Here is a 23008-nt window from a genome sequence, read left to right as displayed (position 1 = left end):
AGGGCAAAGGTGTAGCTTGTTTCCAACTTCTTTGACTTCCTCCAGCTTTCATTGACTTGTCTTAGCCTGAGGGAAACAGGAGGTCCCTTTGGCCTCTTAACAATTCCTACATCTAGTTCCTACATCTAGTCCTGCTAGCCTTCATAATGTGCACAACCTCTTTGTTTAATCAGAGTAAAAATTGCAATCATATATCACAGGAATCTGGCACTAGATTCTTTTTCCTATAGGCTGGACAAGGATGGGGAAGTCATGGCTGCTTGAGATACTGAGAAACTAATCGGTAGGTATGGTCCTTTGTCTCTGGTCTCAAAGGAGGAGTCCATGGATGGGGGAGAAGTAAAATGGCGACGATTTATTAAAGAAGTTAAATAGCTCCTACTAGACGAGAGGGGTCCCAAGGGAGGGCACCACCTTGAGTGCACTGTGCCAGGGTTAGGGTTAATAAGGTGCCTCTAGGAGAGAACTACATGATGTGACTCAAGATTCTGGGGCAGCCTGAAGGCCATATCAGTCCCCAGACCCAATCAGAGACTCCATGAAGCCCACCCGAGCTCTCCACGCATCTTTTGGCTATGCTGATTGTAGGCCTGTTCTGGTGCACACTTCTGTGTTCAAATGTCAGTCTTCCAGGGACAATAGGCTAGGACATGATGGCCAGGGGCCCTGCATGCACAACTGCTCAAGGCCTGCACATGAGATTGCCCAAAGCCCTGGTGAGGGCTGCAGAACCTCTGTTCTGAAGGAGGGCCTTTGTGCTGAGCGCCCAGCCAGGCTTTTCTCTGCTCTCACTTAAGTGATCATCATTATTCCAACCTGATAGCACCAATCATGAGCAAGAAAGCTGAGTGAGAGTTCAACTCCCTGAGTTTAAGCCCAGTACCAGCACACACACACACACACACACACACACACACACACACAGAAACAAAAGAATAACCAAATAGAAACAAGAGCCTAATAGACTCATAAGATATTAATAAAATTAGAGGCAAGCATTGTCTAATAATAAGATTCAGACAAAAAATTAAGCAAAAAAATTTAACACTTAAAAAAATGGCTATGTAAAGATAAGACATTCCATTCCCTATAGAAATGCATCAGTCTCAAATATGTGGGTTCTATATCCTCATAATATGACTACCCATACCAACAAGATTAAAGGGAAACATCAAAACCCCCATCATAGAAGGAGATTTTAACGTACTTCTTGGTGATTGTTAAGTAAAGCAAAGATAAAGACCCTATTATCTGAAAAATGCAGGCTTTGAATGAATGAACTTCACCCTGCTTGACATCTAAGAAAGATAGTCCTTTCAAGTATGTGTGGAACAGTTAATGGCATGACACACCCCAAATATACTGCTGTAAGGCACTGCTTGAAGGGACAAGGACCTGCCAGACTGCCTTGGTTACTACAAAGCAGTTAAGCTACAAAACAAAGCCAGGAAGATAATTAGGAAAGCCCATTCACTTGGAAATGTAATAATACTTAAAATCAATGCATAGGTCAAATGAGAAATACTGAAATGAGAAGATTTTGCCAGCTACTTTTTCACAGCAGACTCCTGGGACATAATATTAGAGCACTAAAGAATAAGGCCTGGCACCAGTGGCTCATGCCTATAATTCTAGCTACTTAGGAGTCTGATCTGATAATGGCAGTTCATAGTCAGCCCAGGCAGGAAAGTCTTTCAATTAACCACCAAAAAGGTGGAAGTGGAGTTGAGGCAGGATAGACTAGGGAAAATGAAGGATGGTAAATGACTCAAGGAATTCAAAGACTCAAGCTTAAAGCTGGACCATATACTTCCCTTAAGATTAAGGAAACAGGGCTAGGAAGATGGCTCAGTGGTAGAGCGCTTGCCTTGCATGCCTGAGGCCCTGGGTTCGATTCCTCAGTACCACATAAGCAAAAAAGAAAAAAGCCGGAAGTGGCGCTGTGGCTCAAGTGGTAGAGCGCTAGCCTTGAGCTGAAGAGCTGAGGGACAGCGCCCAGGCCCAGAGTTCAGGCCCCACGACCGGACCCAAAAAAAAAAAAAAAAGATTAAGGAAACAAAATCATTTAAAGAGAAATGAAGCAAGATAAACTAAGGAAAATGGGAATGGTCAGCATACAGCAAATATAGGAGATATCCCTTCATATACTTCCCTTAAGAATAAGGGAACGGACTTTACAATTTAGGCTGGGGCAGGGGGGAGAGGGGGGACAGTAGTTGTGGAGATGGGAGGGAAGGGATGGTAGTGGGAAAACAAAGGAGGAGGCAACAATGTTGGATAAGAAATGTACTCATTACCTTGCTCATGTAACTGTAACCCCTCTGTACAGTATTTTCACAATAAAAACTTACTTTAAAAAATTAAAAAATAATAAAGAATAAGGGAACAAAAGTCATTTTAGCGGGGCTGGGAAGGTGGCTCAGTGGTAGAGCGCTTGCCTTGCATGCCTGAGGCCCTGGGTTCGATTCCCCAGCACCACATAAGCAAAAAGAAAAAAGCCGGAAGTGGTGCTATGGCTCAAGTGATAGAGCGCTAGCCTTGAACTGAAGAGCTGAGGGACAACACCCAGGCCCAGAGTTCAGGCCCCATGACCGGACCCAAAAACAAAAAAAAGTCATTTTAGCGGAAACAAAGCGGGATAATTTAAGGAAACTGAGGCTTGGTGAAGACAACTCAGAAATATTGGATTTAGAAACATAAAAGTGCCATCTTTGCTTCAGAGAGACAATAGGATGCATTCATTCCTGAGGGATGCGTTTATATATGCCTTCCTGAGAAAAATGCTTCCCCCAAATTAAACCACCTGCCCCCAGATAGATATGAGGGCCCCTCCTTGTCTCAAGGATAAGGATCTGTTTAATGCAGGATGCATTCTCACCTGGAAACACAGAGCGTAACACCAGGTATAATCAGAGCCAGACTCCCTGCCTTTACCCTATAAATAACCCAACCCCCCAAGGAGCTGTGGATCTCTGTCTCAGAGTCTATGTATGTGTGTCTGTGTGTGTGTCTCTCTCTCTGTGTCTCTCTGCCTGTTTGTCTCTCTGTGGTTTTCTCTGTGTCTCTCCCCATGAGAGCACCCACACCTGCCCTTCAGTGTGTGTCTGCTTTCTGTTTGCTTGCCTGCTTATTTATTTAATAAAGCTCTGCCAAGTTTTCTAACCATCAGGACTTGTCCAGAAATTCTTATTCTGTAATCAAAGTCACACACACACACACACACACACACACACACACACACACACACTCACACACACACACACAGAAGTCTTAAAATGGAACAATGATCAAATTAAAGACACAAAAATAGAAGAAAATGAAAAGAACAGAAATTAATAAAAATAGACAAGTATACCAAAGAAGAAATTAATCTAACAAACCACGTGTTTGGAAGTCTAAATTCAGTTTGCCACCTGGCACAAGTAGAATGGGATGGGAAACGAATAGCCACAGACTCAAAGAGGGACGTTAAAAGCAACTCTTGGTTACACTGTGAACTTTGATATGGAAGACTTCCTGCAAAGATGGACATTAGAGAGACACACACCAAAATCAAAACAAACCTCTAACTATCAAAGAAATATAATCAATAGGAATCTTATGGATTCCAATAGTGCAATTGCTTTGAGCAACTAACTTAAACAGCTTAACAAATGGATACAGGAACTGAAATATGTTTTATCAGAACAAGTAGAGGGTGGGGGAAGGGAACCATTGGGGGCAGATGAATGGAGAGAGGAAGGGTTGGCAAATACACTCTAATCACATTAAGTGAAAATGGAACCAAGTAACTTGAGGTGGGATTTGGATAGATGGGGAAGAATGATGGAAGAGGTGACACTGATCGGGATGCACTATAATCTGACTTGTTGAATTGAAACCTCTTTGTACAAATACTTGAAATGATTTAGAGAAAAGAAAAAGCTAGACCTAAAATACAACTATGCATTGTTAGGAAAATGGAGGCAAAAAGAAGGAAACAGGTTGGACTTGATCTTCCACAGGTGAGGACTGTTTAGTGAGATAGAGCAGCGAGGGACACAGCCTTCCTGTGGGCTTGGAGACTGTGCAAAGAGGTGGGATAGGAGTTGGGTTTTTATGAGGTCTGAGAAAGGAGGCAGAGGTTGATGAAAAAGCCATAAGGTCTGAGGAGGTAGGGGGCTCTTTGGTTGGAACCACAATGGGATATTTACAGCGGTCTACACATACCGGGTGGCACCTGGGAAAACAGGGTGGGTACATAAAACAATTGGGCTGAAGGGAGAGGCAAGGCCTTCAGTGTATACTTAGAAGAGGAATCCAGAAGTACAACTCCCCTGAACAATTAAAATGAAAAAAAATAAAAACAATAATAAAAAGAGATGCAGTTAATAATCAAAATGTTTTCTCATAAAGCCTGACTGGGCACCGGTGGCTCACGCCTATAATCCTAGCTACTCAGGAGGCTGAGATCTGAGGACTGCAGTTCAAAGCCAGCCCAGGCACGAACGTCCATGAGACTCATATCTCCAATTAACCACCAGAAAACTGGAAGTGGCACTGTGGCTCAAGTGGTAGAGCACTCACCTTGAGCTGAAGAGCGCAGGGACAGCACCCAGGCCCAGAGTTCAAGCCCCATGACCAACGAAAGAAAGAGGAAGGAAGGAAGGAAGGAAGGAAGGAAGGAAGGAAGGAAGGAAAGAAGGGAAGGAGGGAGGGAGGAAGGAAGGAAAAAAAGAGAGTAAAGAAAGCCTGGCATCCAAATAGCTTGTGAATATGCGTGTGTGTACGTGTGTGTGTGTGTGTGTATGTGTGTGTACATGCACACATTAGGACTAGGGCTTAAACTTAAGGCCCAAATGCTGTCCCTTCTGGAGTTATATACCACTTTCGCTGAAGTGGACCCTGAGATGGGGCCCAAGCTAGTATGATTGCATTTTGAGCTTTGCCTTTGTTTTAGGGATTTTAGACTTGATGGGCCCAGTTCCCAGAATGAAAAAAAAATGCATCTGGTCCCCCTCCCCTTAACAACCTAACCCACCCTTGATTGTTCAGTTAAAAACTGACCCATAAAGCACACAAGTTGTAATCTTGCTCAACTGGCAGCACCACCCGCTTATGAGAGAAACCCTGCCTTTTGCCAGCCAAATTCACATGCCAATTCAAACCAAAATGATAGGATAGTTTAAGCAACTACTATAAGGCAGACTAACTCCATTGGCCACCTGCATGTGGCCTAACATGACTATGACTGTTCAATACTTTCCTGCTGTGGTTGGTTTTGAACCATGATGCTTAGATGTTTCTCTTTCCTGATTGTGTGGGGGGGGAAGGGGCGGGGGGGGGGGGGGGGGGAGGTAGTAACAGCGAGACCACTCAATCCGCAATTAATCTCCGCAGGGGCGGGGGAAGGGGAGGAGAAGGGGAGGTACAACTCACGGCATAAGGCTGTTCAGATTCCAACCAATGGCTGCGCCAGTTTTAATTCCGAGCTTGCCACCCAAGGATATCATTGGCTTCCCGCCGGAGCTGGGAGTGCCTTGGATTCCCTGGGAAGCTCAAGGAACACAACAAAGGATGTTAAAGGCTCATCTAGGTTGGGGAACACACGTGGTTCAGGAAAGGGCAGAGGTAGGGTTACAAAAGCTAACTAGTTAGGTACCAAGAAAGTCTCATCCACAAGAAGCTTAGTTACATTCATATTTTAAATCCATTCATCATTTACTTCACAGTTTAAGTGAAATACTTTAGCTCATTTTTAATTCCCCATCATATTATTAGATTCATTTGTTGTCCCCCTTACACAGTTTAAGTCAAATACTATAACTCATCTCTAATTCTCCATCATATCAGTCACTGGTATGAGCCACTGGTGTCTAGCTCCAGATGGTTTCACCTGAATTCTATCAGCCACTCTGGAAATGTTTTCATTTTTACAGAGAATCTTAAAAGGCCAATTCATTTTATAAGACCAGCCTAACCTAAATGTACCAACTGTCCCACTGGAACAGAACCAAAAAGAAAGGGACAGGCCAATCTTATGGATCAGGCAGAAACAAAACTTTCAAACCAGATTTAGCAAGTAGTCAAAAGATGACCAATTAGGGTTATTCGGAAATTTTAATTGCTAGATTTATTTACTTAATGATAGGCTATTTAGTAATAAAAGTCACCATATTAATGAACAGACTTAAAAGGAAATGTTATATCATCTTAATAAAGAAGGGAGAATCTAAGATGAGTGCTGGTGGTTCACACCTGTAATCCTGCCACACAAGAGGCTGAGGTCTGAGGATCACAGTTCGAAGTCAACCCAGGCACATAAGACTCTCATCTCCAATTAACCAGAAAAAAACCAGAAGTGCAGCTGTGGCTCAACTGGTAGATAGCCAGCCTTGAGTGAAAAAAGCCAAGCAAGAGCATGGCTGAGTTCAAGCTCCAGTATCAGCACAAATCAAAATAACTCAATACCCATATTGTAAGCATTAGGCCCACCTTTGGTCCTCAGCTCCACCCAAACCTGAGCTCCTCCCTCCTCTCCCCCCACCCCAGCTTGTAAAGTTCATTTCCAATATACTCTCTTGTGGGTATCACTATTACAATGGGTCATCCTGTGTCCTTGTTTCAGTGTTTTGTTATTCCCTTCCCCTCCCCAAATTAGACAAATGTATATACAAGATACATAGTACCAAAATCAAGTACAGTGACAACAGGGGATATACCATAGGGATATGGTATATATACCATAGGGAAACAAAAAAAAATCACATAGTACATTAAAACCAACAACAACAAAAAGACATCTTGTGTCCATATTTTGGGGTTCATTTCACTTAGTATCATCTTATATGGCCATATGCACATAGTTTTTGAGCTTTTCTGCTCATCTGATAAAATTATCCTAGACATATACTATGTATTGCAAATGAGGGAAACCATGGGACCTATATTTCTTTGTGTCTGACTTACTTCACTTAAAAGTGAGGGAAGTGGGGAGGGAAGGGATAGTGGGAGAACAACAAGGGAGGGGGTAACAATGCTTGATAAGAAATGTACTCATTGCCTTACTCATGTAACTGTAACTCCCATACATCACTTTTACAATACAAAATTTAAAAGTAATTAAAAATAAGACAATAAAAAGAAAAAAGAGAAACCAACAGGAAAAAAAATAAAATACAAAATTACAGCCCAATAATTCAAAAGGAAATTTAGAATCAGGACACAAAGAGAATCTTGAGCTCATAGTGGCATGATTCATGTTAGCCACCAGGGGGTCACTTACCCAAGTGTCCCTCAGATGAGCAGATAAACAAAACGTGAAATGTTACTCAGCCTGAAAAAAGGAAGTTCTGACACATGCTACCTTGAAGACACTATGTCATGTGAAATAAAGCTAGCTCAAAGATAAACACCTTATGTCTACTGAGGAGTAGTCAAAATAGAGACAGGAAGTTACGTAGTGGTTACAGAGAACTGAGGGCCGTGAGTGTGGGAAACTAGTTTTTAACAGGGACAGAACTTCAGCTTGGGAGGCTGGAAAAATTCAAAAGGTACATAGTGATGTACAGGACAAAGTAAATGCATTAAATGCCACTGGTCTGAACACCTAAGACTGGTTAAAATGGTACATTTGGTGTAGTGTATATTTATCACAATGTATTACAGAATGTGATATATATCATCTATATACATATGCATACTTATATAATGTGTGTTTGAATTTTACTCATCCATCAGGAAGAATATTATGTAAATTACAGAGAAATGGATGGACCTTGAAAAGTTACGTGAAGTCAGGCTAAGAGCGACAAAGGGTGCATGTTTTCTATCATAGTGGAAGTCAGATCTAAACTATAAATATATGTAAACATATACATTGTCATGTGCATATATACACAAGCACATTAAAGTATAGTATTTTTAGGGGGATTCCAATAATGTAACTCCTTTGGAACTTGTGTGGGGAGGTCAAGGAAAGGGGTGTGGATGTAGAGAGGAAAGGTGTGTAAATACACTCATATGTGAAAATGGAACCAAGTACATTCAAGGGACAGGTAGGGTTGGGAGAGGTGGTGGAGAATGAAGAAAATGATGACATTGATCAAGATGCATTGTTCTAAGCTGACATGTGGAATTAAACCTCTTTGTACAACTACTTAAGTATGATGATGATGATGTTATAGGATTCCCAAGAAAGAAATGGATGAGCTTGTGTTTAATTACCATAAATACTGCTATCTCCAATGTAGAGTACCTGGTTACTTATCCCCTAAGGTTTGTGAATGAAGGTGCCTTACAGAGATGATTGCACAGTAATGTCATACAATTTTTTTCTGATGGAAAAAGCAAAGGTTTTCATTAGACAGGATCTATGAAAGCAGGGCCTCTGGACCACAAAAATATGGAGAGCCATTCTGAAACACCTCCCCCCACCTCATGCTGTTAAATCTCCTCCTACCACACCTGTGCAGGTGTGCACAGAGCTACAGATGTGCCACAGCTGGAACACACCCTCTCTCATGAGGACCTGCTCAGATTCCTCTTACTCTCCCTCTTCCCACTCCAGTACTGTTCATCAAATGTTTAAATAAAAGGCAAAGTGGTTTCTTTAACTTCCTTGAATTCATTGGACAAAATTTTATTGCTTTTCTTAGATGAGCATGGTCCTGTAACCAACTAACCTTCGGGGTATTTTCTGTTGTTCTTCATTTTCTAGGTGATATATTAAATATATCCGGCTTTGACTTGGAACCTGACCAATGATTATAATCCTCTAAACCATACTCTGTAAGAAGAAACCATTTTCAACTCGATTTTCTTGCTGAGTCTAACTTTTGAACTCACTATCCACTGCATTTGAACAAACTGAAACCCTTTGGCTCCCATGCTGTGCTTGGGGCTAGGAGGATTCCTTGTAAGATACAGCAGAGAGGGTCTTCAGACGACATTCCAACTTCAAGGTATGAAGGAAGTAAGAAATCTTGTAGCTTAATTTTTACCTAAATGAATGCTGAGCCTTTTCTTTTTAACAAAATGCTTTATTTCTATTTTTAATGAGATGCATTGTTAGAGATTTGCATGAACAGGCACTTATATTTGGTGCTTAAACTCTGCTGAGTGACACAGAAATAAAGCGCTTTACACAAGTAGTGTAAGGCATAGGTATGGCTAAAGAGAAACCCTATTGGTTTTCTGCACAGTGAGCGGCCAGGCATGGTCAGTAGTCATCATAGTTGACGCTGGCCCCGTGTCTGAAGCTGTGGGGACTCTGGGGGCCGATGGCAGCATCTTCATCATAATGACGTTGGTAGTAATCGCCATAGTAGTCATGTCCATTCCGATCTCTATTTAGCCAATAGGTGATGTCATCTTCAAATTTCTATAGGAAAAAAGAAAGATTGAGGATGTACTTACAGCTCTCCCCCATCGTGGTTTTGCTTTGAAGATTAATAACTATTAGATCTATAGTTCTGGGATTGAACTCAGTGCCTGAGCACTGTCCCTTAGCTTTTTAGCTCAAGGCTAGTATGAGTCATAGCTTCATTTTCAGGTATTTTTGCTGGTTAATTGGTGATGAGTCTCATGGATTTTCCTTCCTGGGCTGGCTTCAAACAAAGATCCTCAGATTGCAGCCTCCTAAGTAGTTAGTTAATATTATTTAAGATTACAGGCACAAGCTACTGGAACCTAGCTTAGAAAATGACTTTTTTAAAATTAAAACAATATTGGTTTATTTTCTTTTTCCAATCAAGATTGATATCCAACTGGTAGGTACAGCTGAGCATTCCTGCCCTTCACACCTACTTCAGTAGTTTCTAGAGCTTGCTAATGGATGTGTGCTGAATTTTAGTCCTGTGCTTACTTCAGCTACTGCTAAAAATACCAAGATTTCTAGGTGGCCTGATTTCCTGCTTTACCCATTAATTGCAGTTACACAAAGCCTCTCTTATCTTTAATCACCTTTTGTTGCCAGATATTATATTACATTAGCTATTCTCCATATTAAACTCTTCATGCCCATTTCTGATGGCTACCAAAGAAATACAAATTACTGAAGAATGCATATATACACATACAAACTATATATGTATGTATATGAGTGCATTTTAATTAACTTATTGTCAGTGCAGGGCCTTCAACTCAGGACCTCCAGCTCTTACTTTATTTGTTTGCTCATAGCTGGCACTCTATCACTTGAGCCATACCTCCAATCCAGCATTTTGCTGGTCATTGGAGATAGGAGTCTCACGGACTTTTCTTTCTTGCTGGCTTCAAACCGTGATCCTCTAAGTCTCAGCCTCCTGAGTTGCTTAGAATTACAAGTATGAGCCACAGAATTCAGTCTTGAAGATTTCAAATATAAGATTATAACCTAAAGATTCTACAAGTGGCAATGTTTTCATGTAGGACTTAGGGGATCATGCAACTTAAAAATGTTTATGACTTATTACATGTTGATCTACCTCCACAGTAACTCTGGACAAAACATCAACTTCAGTAAGAGACAAATGTCACAGAGATGCAAATTATAGTATATGCCCTTTGGACTGCTTAAATGATGAATAACTTCACTCCTATAAGTACTTAGCATCATACATGGCACAAAGTTTGGCTGTAAATGCTTACCTATTTGCACAGCAAAAAGAAACTTACATTTACTGCCCAAAAAGCCATTTAGGGAGTAACCAATGGGCAGGAATCCATGACACAACCACATGATTTTTTTTATTCAGCCATTAAAAATGAGATATCTAGGCTGAGAACCAGTGGCTCATACTTGTAATCCTAATTACTCAGAAAGAGAAGACCAGAGCTCGCTGTTTGAGTCCAGCCAAGACAAAAAGTGCACAAAACCCCATCTCAATAGAAAACAATTGAGCATGGTAGCTTTCAACTGTCATCATAGTGATGTCAAGGTAAGAGAATCAAGATCTAGTCTGACCTGATCTTTAAACAAAAGTATATCTCAAAAATAAACAGAATAAAAAGTTCAAAGTGTGGCTCAAGCAGTAAAGCAGCTACCTAGCAAGCATAAAGGCCTGAATTCAAGTCCTCGCGCGCGTGCGCGCGCACACACACACACACACACACACACACACACACACGCACGCACGCACACAAGAAATATCTAAAGCTTTCTTCTTTATACCCATTGATTACATTACTTTGGTTACACCTTCTATACACAGCAGGTACCCATTTCAGCTGCCTAGTTGCCATCTGTGACAAACCCATCTGTCCTGGGAGTGGGGTGCAGGCTTCATGGTTTCCAGTCAATTACTCCTCAACCAGACTCAGTCTAGGCCTTCAGCCCGGCCCCGCTCTGAGCTGTTCTTGCACCCTAGGTGGAGTCTACAATTATAAACATTCTTTTGTTTTAATTTTCTGGGTTTGTCTACTCAAGTTACTTAGGTGCATGAGCTGTACCATCTTTCTCAAGTGTACTGACAAAGTTTCTCCTAATAGCTGCAAAAACTCCTCTATTTAATAGTCACTTTTGATTTTTTGTACGTTTTTTAATTGTAAAAATACTGTACAGAGGAGTTACAGTCACATGAGCAAGGTAATGAGTACATTTTCTATGGAGCATTGTTGCCTCCACCTTTGTTTTTCCCCGTCCATCCCTTCCCTCCCACTTCCACAACTACCCTCCCCTCCCAAGTTGTAAAGTTTGTTTTCAACATGGTGTCTTGTACATAACAATGGGTCAACCTGTATCCCTATTAAGCATTTTGTTTTTTCCCTTCCCCTCCCTGAATTAAAGAAGTGTATATAACTTTTGATTTTTATACAACTGTATGATTTTTCGTACTCATACTGATGTTTTGGACATGTTTTGATATTTTAAAAAAAAAACCTGGCTGTATTTTGGGACACTGTGAGTAATCTTTTCATTTGTTTTGTTTGGTGCTAATCCTGTGGCATGAATTCACCTGGGCACTGTTCCTGATTTTATTTTATTCAAGACAAATGCTACCACTTAAGCCACAGCTCCACTTCCCGCTTTATTTACCTATTTTGGTGGTTGATTAGAGATCATGGACTTTGCTTCCCAGGCTGGCTTTGAACTGCAATCTTGAGATCTCAGCCTTCAGAATAGCTACAGGTATAAACCACCAACCAGCTCCCAGCACTGTAATTTTAAGGCTGCTAAAATAGGGTATGTCTAGCAAATCGATCATCAAGGTATCGGAGACCCAGGCTTTTGGCTCTTGCCTTCTCTGGACTTGGACTCCCAAATCTCCTAGTGAGAAATTGTATCTCTTGCCCATTCACTGTTGGTTCAAGTAATCTAATGTCTGGATAGCACATGGCACATAGCAGGGCTCAGACATTTGTACTGAGTAGCTCTATGCTTTGGATATGCTTTCAGTATGCTGTCCAGGGCATATCTCATGGAAATTTGGTCCCCAGAAGGCAGTATTGAGGTGGGCAGGGCCTTTAAGAGCTGCAAGGGAACTAGGTCATGAGGCTTTATCCTTCCAAGAGATTATTGCTTGCTTCTCCTCATTCCTTGGAATGGGTTGCTATAAAGCAAGTTCAGGCTTGCCTCCTGCCTCACTGTGTGACCTCTTCTGCACACACTCCTGCTACGGTGAGGTCATGCACTATGAAGCCCTCACCAGAGCCAAGCATGTCCCTGGACTTTCTAGAACTTCAAGTTCAAATAAGCCTCATTTCTTTATAATGTACCTCATGCTGGGTATTTTGATACAGCATCAGGTAACAGACAAAAACAAAACAAGAAGCTGAGTTTTTCCATGTTCTATTTCCCAACCAGGGCCTCCGTTTCCCCAACCTGCCCTGCAAGGTGTCAGCCTCCAGCAGGAAAGCACACTCACCGCTTCGTCGAAGCCCATGTAGAGGAACTGCTGGTACCACTGCTGTACCTCCGGCCGAGTTCGGTCCCACAGCTGCCGCTTGGCACGTTTCAGGCTTCCCAGGAACTCTTTGGCTTTGTTCTCATCCATGGCGACATTTGTCTTAGCCGGAGCAGGTGCTGAAATGGTCAGTTCCCCACCCCAAAGTACAAAGAGTGATTTCTTTTCCAAAAAAAAAGATAGTAGTCTTTCCATTATTAGAATTTCTGTGGTTGAACTACTTCTGTTTTCCTGAACTGACCCGGGATGAGCGTGTGCATGGTGTGAAAATTCAGCATGTGTATAATGCACAATGATCACATCACACTAGCACTTCACCTCCTTAACCATTGGTCACTTCTTACTGTTGGGAAGGTCTGACCTCTTTTCATCTTGTTCTCTATCACATGTCACCCGACTGTGTAGTAGAACAAGAGCCTTTCCTCCTCCTATGTCCTGTATTTTGGCACCTGTTATTCAACCATTTTGTATCACCCTCTCCCACACAATGATTTTTTTTTTGCCAGTCTCAGGGCTTGAATTCAGAGCTTTATGCTCTCTTGGCTTGCCCAAGCTCATAGCTAATGCTCTACCACTTGAATCAGGCATCTAGTCTAGCTTTTTGCTGGTTTATTGGAAATAGAACTTCACAAACCTTTCCACCTGGGCTGGCTTCAAACCACGATCTTCTGAACCTTAGCTTCCTGATCAGCTAGGACTGCAGGTGTGAGTCAACTTCATTCTTACATGCATATGGTAAGAGTCAATAGTTTCTCTGTTCTTTATGAGTAAGCTTTCCTATTTGTATACAGCCATGTAAAGAGGCAAGCACTAACAGTCAACTTCTATTTCTTAGGGTAGCAATGAAATTCAGCTCATCCCCTGCAAAACATGCCTACAGCCCAGACCTCAACTACAGCTAGTGTCTTACCCTTTAGAGTCTGCACTCTGGAAACAGAACCAGTGTCTACTGTTGCATACATCATACCATGTATATTGTATTGTAGCCACAAACAGAAGAGGGTTGGACTTAAGAAACAAGGAAGAATAAAGAAACGGAAAGATGAGCCAGGAGCAAGCAGGGATAGAACCACCGGGTTCAGACATTATTTGCTGGAGTACACAGCACCCCCTTAAGACTGCTCTGGGCCTTACCATCTGATTGTGGCCAGTTTGATAGATTGAAGAGTGCCGACTCTTGTTTTAGTAATACTTTCTCTGACATCTTCCCATTCCATTCTCATCTGCAGGATGTGCTCAGAGATGCAGCTGTGCCTTTGGACTGGCCCCTACAGTCTAGTTTGTATCCTCTCTCTGTCCTCATCTAGAAAACAGTACTGACAGTCTTTACTTGGGTTCTATCACAAGGAATTCACAGGACAATGAACTAAAGTTTGCTATGTCTGTTAATTACATGAATAGAATTATCAGAAGGGATCATTGTGTGCTAAAACTCAGAGCCTCCTGCCCTCACTTGGATTTTTTGTTCCAGGCTCACACTGTAAAACTTGAGCCACTCCTTTATTTCTGGCTTTTTGTTGACTAATTGGAGATAAAAGTCTCTCAGGAATTTGTCTGCCCAGGTTGGCTTTGAACTGAGATCCTCAGATCTTTGTCTCCTGAGTAGATAGGCTTATAGGCATGAGTAACAGGTGCCTGGCAAAAAGGGATTTAAAAAAAACCTTCAAAGCTTGTAGTCCTGTTCTGTATAGAGTAGGTGCTCAGTATTCATTTCTTGGTGTAAAGGGAGAAAAGGCTGAGGGCAAGCATGCACACCAGGAGTCATAATTATGATAGGAGGAGCCTGTGAGAGCAACACTCACTCCTGCACATTCCCAAAGGCTGCTTTTGAGAATGAGCAACACAGACAGGGAATAGATAGAGCCTCATAGGTAAGCTGCAAAGGATGTTGGGAAATTTCCTGTGGCCAAGAGAGACCACCTGTACTCCAAGCACCTGTGTGCATGTGGATGGGGTGTCCTTAAAGATCATCTGGTAAGTATGAGAATGCATTATCAAGGGTTCCATTTTAGGAATTTTCCCATAAGTGAAGAGGGAGGAAAATAAGGTATTAAATGGCCAGATTAGAAATGTGTCACACACTGTTATTTCTGAAATACTTAGTCTTACTGAGTTAGATTCAGAGGAGGAGAATGATGTTCATGAGACCACACAATAGATCCAGTTGACCTAACTGATGTCAACTGTCCCATATTTTGTGATGCCCAGAATGTTCTATTTCCATGACATCCTACTGCTGTTTATCACATAGATCTTAGGAGCATTTTTTCCACAAGTTACAAACATAAGGTTTCCTTGTGTAGATAACATTCTCCAATTGCTAACTGGATGTGAGAGTACTATATAATGTTTATCCATGTATTCCCCACCAAGTAAGGTTTAATGTGCTCTGACTGTGTGCCCTAAGTCCAGTCATGATCTCAGACATTCTTCAGAGATCTCCATCGTCAACAGCTCTTAGGGAAACAACCTCCAAACATTGACCACAATAATACTTACTAATAAAAATACCACCCCACATACCACAGAGGAAGTCCCTCAGACCTGAAAATCTTCTAAGGGAGATTTTTGATTCTCCAAACACAAAGCACATTGTATGTTCCAAGGCATTTTCCCACTGAAAAGACTGCATCCTTGCCTGTAACAAGGCACACTTACCTTCTCGTTTCTGAAGCATCTGCTTGAGTTTATTCCCACTTATGCCACCTAAAAGAAAAGAATGAAAATAGAAATCAGTTTCAGAGTTTCCCTGTTGCCTATCATGTACCAGATGCAAAAATCAGAATTGGAGATAAGGACCTCGGGTCCCTGTCTTGGTTGAGCAACTCAGCAAGATTACAAGATTTAATGTTTCTTGCATACTTTTTCAGAGAAAGCAATCCACAGAGCTTGTGGCTAATATTGATGACAGTAACTCGGGATGACCAAAGGCATTGCCACTTCAACTACTTCCTAGAAAAGGTGACATTATCTTTTAACTCTGATCTCTTAGGGCCTGCCATCGGTCACATGTACCACACATGTACTGAAAATGTCTGCTTCAAGATGGAAGGAATCCAATTGTGTCTGCCAATCCCTATCTACCCAGGACGTCCAAATGCAAACTTACTTGGACATAGGGTCTTTGCAAGTGTGATTTGTTAAAGAACTCAAGATGTGGGTATCCTGGATATAGAGTGAGCTCCAAATCCAGTGACTGGTGTCCTTGTAAAGAGAGGAGAAGATATAGACCGGGCAGCCCTGACATACAGAGCCTGGCAGAAAGGGGATTTAGGCCACCACAATCTTTGGAACATACCTGTTAGCTTGTTCTATATAATCTCTTGATTATAGCATCCCATAATCAAGCATTATTAGGACTACTTGTTATAATGGATTTTTTTAAAGTTTCTAATCATTCTGGCCATTTTAACAGAAAATAATATTTCCAGCCTGAAAGAACATGAGCTGGTATGAAGGCCTTACAGAAAATCTCTGTCCTTAACTGTTTTCTAGAGGAACAGGGCTTATCTCATGAAGGTTAGGATCCAAGGCCCTGGGGAACCTTTTTGCCCTTAGCATCCCAAGTAGAGAACAGAATACCTACAGGGCCAGGAACTGGAGTCTGGGCTGCTCAGGATGCAAAAATGCATGGAGGTAGGGGTGCCTGCCTTCTGGGCAGGCTCTTCACCTCTTGTTCTATGGACAAGTTCCAGAGGACTGAAAAAGGGTTAGAATCATGTTTGAGTCTGCAAAGGTACAATTTTTAGAGAAAACAGGAGTTTTGCCAGAACTCCGAAGTGTCTGGATCCCAAAGATGAGTAAGAATCCTTGCTTTGAGCTGGGTGAATTGCTGGGTTTCATTTAGCAACACACACCCACACACACACATACCCCTCATTGTTTTATTTGTCAATTATACATCAGTAAAGTTGGAATAATTATCTTATCTACATTTTGTTTTGTGCTGGTACTAGGGCCTTATATTCTTGCTTAGCCTTTTCACTCAAGGCTGGTGCTCTATCATTTGAGCCACAGCTCTACTTCCAGCATGTTTTTGGTCCGTCATAGGGTTTGAACTCTGGGCCTGCGTGCTGTCCCTCAGCTTTTTCAGATCAAGGCTAGCACTCTACCACTTGAGCCACAGCACCACTTCTGTTTTTCTGGTGGGTTATTGGAGATAAGTCTCACGGAGTTTCCTGCCAGGGCTAGCTTTGAACTGCGATCCTCAGATCTCAGCCTCTTGAGCAGTTAGGATTACAGGCATGAGCCGCCGACTCCTGGCTCTACTTCTAACTTTTTGCTGGTTAATTGGAGATAAGATTTTCTGGGGTTTTCATGCACAGGCTGGCTTCAAATCTTTTTTTTTTTTTTTGTCGGCCATAGGGCTTGAACTCTGGGTGCTGTCCCTCAGCTCTTCAACCACAGCGCCTCCTCCGGTTTTTTGGTGGTTTATTGGAGATAAGAGTCTCAGGGACTTTCCTGCCTGGGCTGGCTTTGAACCTTGATCCTTAGATCTCAGCCTCCTGAGTAGCTAGGATTACAGGCCTGAGCCACCAGCACCCAGCCGGACTCAAATCTTGATTCTCAGATCTGTCTCTTGAGTAGCTAAGATTATAGGTGTGAGCAACTGGTGCCCAGCTTAGTAAAGTAACGTTAAAAAATTAGCTAGGTGCTGGTATTTCATGCCTATAATCGCAGCTCTCAGGAGGCTGAGATCTGAGAGTCGTGGTTCAAAGCTTTCCTGGGAAGAAAAGTCTGTGGGACCCTTATTTCCAGTTAACCACCATAAAAACAAAAGTGGCACTATGGCTGAAAGTGGTAGAGTACTAGCCTAGAGCAAAAAGAGCTCAGGGACAGCACCCAGGCCACGAGTTCAAGCCACACAACTGACCAAAAGACAAAAAAATCTATTAAACAATTTCCTATATTATTTTGGAGAAAAACTGTATTCTTCACTAAGAATCAACAACTGGCTCTTGAAGACTATCTGCACAGGTATTTTGTTAGTGTGTCTGGTGTTTACAAAACTTGAAATTACACATCTGTATCACTCACACAGCCCATGATGCATACACAGCAACCACCTGACCTATTAGCCCCAGCTGGAGACTGGCACTGGGAGCTCTACCTTCTGACCCCTATTCAATTAGTAGTAGCTCCTAGCTACTCAGGAGGCTGAATCTGAGGATCATGGTTTGAAGCCATCCTGGTCAGGAAAGTCTATAATTCTTTATTTTCAATTAACCATCAAAAACTTGGAAGTGGAGCTGTGGCTCCAATGGTTGAGTGCTAGCCCAGCATACACACACACACACACACACACACACACACACACACAGAATAGTGGTAGCAACCAGTGAACTGACTGGCCTTGCCTTTGTGATGGGACAGGGAGACTAGAACTAGAACTTACTGCTTCCTATTTCTCACCCATATGGCTTCCTAGTGATGTGTGGGTACAGTGGCTACACCTTCTGGCTATTCCAGCACAGCTCTGGTTTTATTTATTGTCTTGATAAATTAATGACAGTGCTTCTGTCCTACCTCAGACATGTTCTAGCTTGAACAACAGCTTTTGTGGTTACCTGATTTCAGAGGACAAATGGCATGGAAATGGCTTGGGAAGAATCTCTGAGGTCCATGCTGAAGGATCTGGGACAGAGTTGGTTTTTGTCCTCACATCTTGCACAGGACGGCTGTGGGCTCCTGGGTAGGGAGCTGAGGTGTGAAGTGTGGTGTGAAGCAGCCTATGGGGGAGACATGGTGACTTCTACTGTCTGTGGCCAGGTTGAGCTACAGCCATGCAGCTATTTAAGAAGCAAGGACATAAGGCTGCATCGATGAAGGATAGCACCTGACACAGGTAGATGTCCCTCTCTGCTCTGATTGCACAGTTCAGGCCACTTTTCTACTTTCATATCATCTCACTTGGAGAAGGTCATGGAAAATCCAGAGCTGTGTTGGAAGGAGAACATTTAGAGCAGATAGTTGAGGGCCAAAGCCCTAAAAAACAAAGGCATTTGAGATTTCATCAAGAGAAATAAAACTTCTAGGAGGAAAGCTGTGATTCTGAGGGGCCACAGGACCATAGAGTTGAGGAGCTGATGTAGTGTTTTCAGTGCCCATGCTAGTACCCAGAGAGGAAACAGGCCCCAAGTGTCTCATTAAGAGTCTCTTGACAAGGATCAAGATGCATTGTAGTCATAATCTGCTTTGGTAAATGGTAACTCTTTTGTACAACTACTTAAAAATAATTTTTAAAAATTTAAAAGTATTTCTTGAAAGCCAGGTGTGGTAATCCCAGAACTCAAGGAGCTGAGACAGAAGAATCTTAAGTTCCAGGACAGTCTGGGGTACATAGTAAAACCTTGTCTCTAAATAAATAAATAGTGCTGAGCACTGGTGGCTCATGACTGTAATCCTAGCTACGCAGGACACTGGGAACTGAGTACTGCAGTTCTAAACTGCCTTGAGGAGAAAAGTCCATATAACTATTCTCAATTAGTCACCAAAAACCAGAAATAGAGCTGTGGCTAAGTAGTAGAGTGCCAGTCTTGAGCAAAAAAAAGCTAAGGGACAGCACCTAGGCCCTGAGTTCAAACCCCAGTACCAGAGCACACACACCTGCACATGCAGGCACATACAAACACACACAAAACACCAAAAAAAGAGAGAGAAAGGAACAATGCAAAATATCTCTGCATAAATCAACAGCATCGAACACCTCACTAGTCAAATGCAGAGAGAACCATCTCCTAAGATGGGTGGGAGGGCTAGGAAATGCTATTTCCCTTATAAACTTCGGAGTCATTGAAGGGATCTAAGAACATATTTGTGAAGGTAGACAGATACACTTCTTGACACTAATATTAGCATTCATAAATAGCTTCATATTTGTTGATCTCTAACAAACCACAGAGCAGTGCACACAGAATTAAATAGCACCTCTCCATCTGTTTGCCTTCTTAAGCAAAAGTGTTTAAGAGTTAAGGAATGAAATGTGTTCTGATGTGGAAACAGACCTTGGGTTTGAGCATTTCCCTTAAGAATGCAATGTCTGCAGCAAGTGCGTGTTACTATTGCTCCACAGATGAGAGTTCATCTCAGCTCTGCAACTCAAAGGCATGCCAAGACCTTTCTGGTGCTCTACCACTTGGACTCTGCCTCCAGTCCAGATTTTTGGTAGTTAATTGGAGATAGACTTTTCTGCCTGGTCAGGCTTCTAACCTCAGTCCTCTGGAGCTCATCCTCCTAAATAGCTAGGATTACAGGCATGATCTACAAGCCCCTGGCTTCATCAAAATTAGTGTGTGTGTGTGCGTGTGTGTGTGTGTGTGTGTGCCCACGCGCGCGCGCGCGCGCGCACACATGCACGAATGTGCTCGTGTGCACACACATGAGCCAGTGCTGGGGTTTGAACTCAAAGCCTGGGCACTGCTCCTGAGCTTTTTTGCTCAAGGCTAGTGCTCTACCACTTGAGCACAGCTCCACTTCTGGCTTTTTTGGTGTTTAATTGGAGATGAGAATCTCACAAGCTTTCTTGACCAAGCTCGCTTCCAACCATGACTCTTGGAACTCTGGGTAGTTAGATTTACAGTCATGTGCCACTAACACCCAGTGACAATAATATTTTAATGGGCTTTTATTGTTAACTTTTTGGCATATACAAAATAAAAGATGAGTACTCACGATAAATGGCTTATACCCAGAGCCCACAAAACCTTAAATATGTGTTTTATTTTTTTTTTAAAAAGTAGGCAAAAAAGGGGGGATGTCTTCAAATCACCCAGTGGGAGACTACTGATTAGCTTTGCCAGTGGTTGTCCCTTAGAACACTAATCCTGACAATGGGACCAGGATCTTGGTGATGTGGGTGACCTTGTGGCTCCCATCCTAGAACTCCTACCATTTTTCCCTCCACTGGACTCAACTTTGCATAAGCAAAATGCAGATTCAGAGAGATCCCCTGGGAGTCCATCTACATTGGGCAGTGCCCAGCTACTTCACATAGTGGGACCAGCGCCAGTCTCAGGAGCTTGGCTGGGTCACTTAGCTCCTGCCAAGCCTAGAACCCTTTACCAGTGCACCTGGGGATCACAGTGGCTGTATGTTAGAGGTGTAAGTGCTCCTGAGCATCTGAGATCACTTGTGACAAGGATCTCAGAACCAGAGTGTGGTATCCGCCGACAAGATGTCCTTTCTGATTGTAGTGTAGAAGGTGCAGTCAGCCAGCCTCCAGGGTTCTGCTGGTTGCATCCCCACCCCCTTAGGGATGGGTGTGCAATGTGAATGCACTTCTAACGGCAGACACAGAATTCTCAGACTTGCCAGCCAATTCACCAAGAGCTCTGCCAAGCAGAAGTTAAGCACTAACCCTTTAAGAGGGTTCACCTATCTGGGGCGTGAGGCCTGCCCTCAACTTTGCAGATTGGAATAGGTGGGCTCTGTTCCCCGGAGATGCCTGAAGGCAATCTCTCCACAGCAGGGACGTTGCCACTTGGAGCCGACATTACCCCTCCGTCCCTTACATGTTAAGCATGGAAGCTTCCGTGGGCACACTTTAAATCCCTGTTCCTCTTTCCCCCCGAGTCTGAGACCCTCACCTGGACCTTGGTTCCCTCACTATCTGCCCCCGTGCGCACCAGTTTGTGCTCATCCAAATGCAAAATCCTAGACTTGCTTCCTCTATGGCCTTGGCCCAGCAGTACCTAAAAATGTGTCCCTACACCTGCACTCCATCTCCAATCTCCTTCCCAGGGCACCCAGGCAACACCACCCATAGCCAACTCCACCTATTGTCAGCCTGGCATGGACCACTCACCTGGACCCAGGCACAGCAGCAGCAGCAATGCCAGCCCGGTCAGGGCCAGGATGGCGGGCCGCGCGGAAGAGGCCGTCATGGCAGCAGTGTGTCAAAAGAGAGAGGGGCGCACAGGGAGCAGCTGCTGGAAAACTGGGTGCCTGAGACCTCAGCGCAGGCGGGCAGGAGCAGCTGCAGGAGCTTTCTGTGTCCTTGCTGGGGGCGGGGCTCGTCGGGTGGGCCACAGGCCAACAGGCCCCTGGCCAACTTCAGCTCCAAGCAACCAGACCAGCACCGCCGGAGCTGCGCTTGCGCTGACCCTGCGGTGAAGCTCAGGAAGCAGGGGGCCTGTGCCCTGCATTGCCAGCAGCCAGAGTGGCAAAGATGAGGTAGGATCCCGTGGTGTCTCAAAGGACTGCAGGCATGCAGGAGCTCCCTGCGCTCAGATCTCCTCCTGCTCCCCTTGTGTCCCCACCCCCATCTCCATCAGTCAGGCGCTGCTGATGGCTCTCTGGTCCTCAGTTCCAGGGCCAGTCCTCCTTTGGCTTCCCCATCTTGCTGGCTCTGGCTCTGGCCTTGCTCCTGCCTTGGCTTATGAAGCAGCCTATGGAATTTCCTTCATTCCTGAGCTGTATTAAAGCTGGCTTTGGCAGGACTGTGTTTTGGGGGCTACTTTGAAAGACTTCACAGTCCAGATTCATAGCTGCAGTCCAGGAAAACATCTCACCTCAATCCACTGTGGTCTAAAAGCCTTTGAGAAACCAGAAACCTGCTGCCTGCAGCTGTGAGCAAAGCCACTGCTGTCCCTCTCCGGTGTGGTCTGTGATTTCCATCTTCCTCTTACTCCCCTCCTCCCCCAACACCCACACCTAAGGGACTTGAAGGGGAGGCAGATAAGGACACAGACTACAACTTAGAACTAGGCCTGATCCCAAAGAGAGGACTTAGAAAAAGTAGTAGGTAAGAACAAAAGCCAGGTCAGGAGCTCCACTGACTCAAATATGTAATTCTACCTACTTAGAAGGCTGAGATCTGAGGATTGGTTCCATTCCAGCCCAGGTAGACAAAATTATGACACTCTTATTTCCAGTTAACTGGCAAAAAAAGCTAGATGAGGAGGTGTGGCTCCAGAGTGACAGCCTCAATCAAAATAACCAAGGAAGACCACAAAGCCCTGAGTTCAAGCCCCAGCATAGGCATAAAAAACAAAATGTCTAAGACAGGATGGGAGTATAGCTTGGTGGTTACAGCCTTGCCTAGTATGCTTAAGGCCTAGGCTTCATCCTAGCAACACACACACACACACACACACACACACACACGGATCCCATCAGCCTTGAGTGGCTCACCTACCTTCTTTCCA

The 23008-nt window shown here is 43.4% G+C and overlaps 1 protein-coding gene across 1 annotated transcript; it reads right to left on the bottom strand.

Annotated features, from left to right (window-relative positions):
* Positions 1–9057: 9057 nt before the first annotated feature.
* Positions 9058–21842, bottom strand: Ecrg4 (ECRG4 augurin precursor). The gene is made up of 4 exons (XM_042695496.1): positions 21667–21842; positions 15522–15569; positions 12825–12982; positions 9058–9361 (listed from the first exon to the last, which is right to left on the bottom strand). The coding sequence occupies exons 1-4, from the start codon at positions 21743–21745 to the stop codon at positions 9200–9202; spliced, it is 447 nt and encodes a 148-aa protein (XP_042551430.1). The 5' UTR covers positions 21746–21842; the 3' UTR covers positions 9058–9199.
* Between the last annotated feature and the right edge of the window lie 1166 nt (positions 21843–23008).

Source organism: Dipodomys spectabilis, unplaced genomic scaffold, assembly GCF_019054845.1.
Source record: "Dipodomys spectabilis isolate Male_0828 unplaced genomic scaffold, ASM1905484v1 ptg000187l, whole genome shotgun sequence".
Lineage (NCBI taxonomy): Eukaryota > Metazoa > Chordata > Mammalia > Rodentia > Heteromyidae > Dipodomys > Dipodomys spectabilis.
Note: the sequence above shows the minus strand (reverse complement) of the source record. Positions and strands in the feature narration are given on the sequence as shown.

Excerpts from the sequence above, each read along its gene's own strand:
- Ecrg4 (XM_042695496.1), bottom strand. The coding sequence starts at position 21,745 with ATGACGGCCTCTTCCGCGCGGCCCGCCATCCTGGCCCTGACCGGGCTG. Across the intron at positions 12,983-15,521 it reads GATGCTTCAGAAACGAGAAG|CACCTGCTCCGGCTAAGACA; the intron begins GTAAGTGTGCCT and ends TGACCATTTCAG. Across the intron at positions 9,362-12,824 it reads ACATGGGCTTCGACGAAGCG|AAATTTGAAGATGACATCAC; the intron begins GTGAGTGTGCTT and ends TTTTTCCTATAG.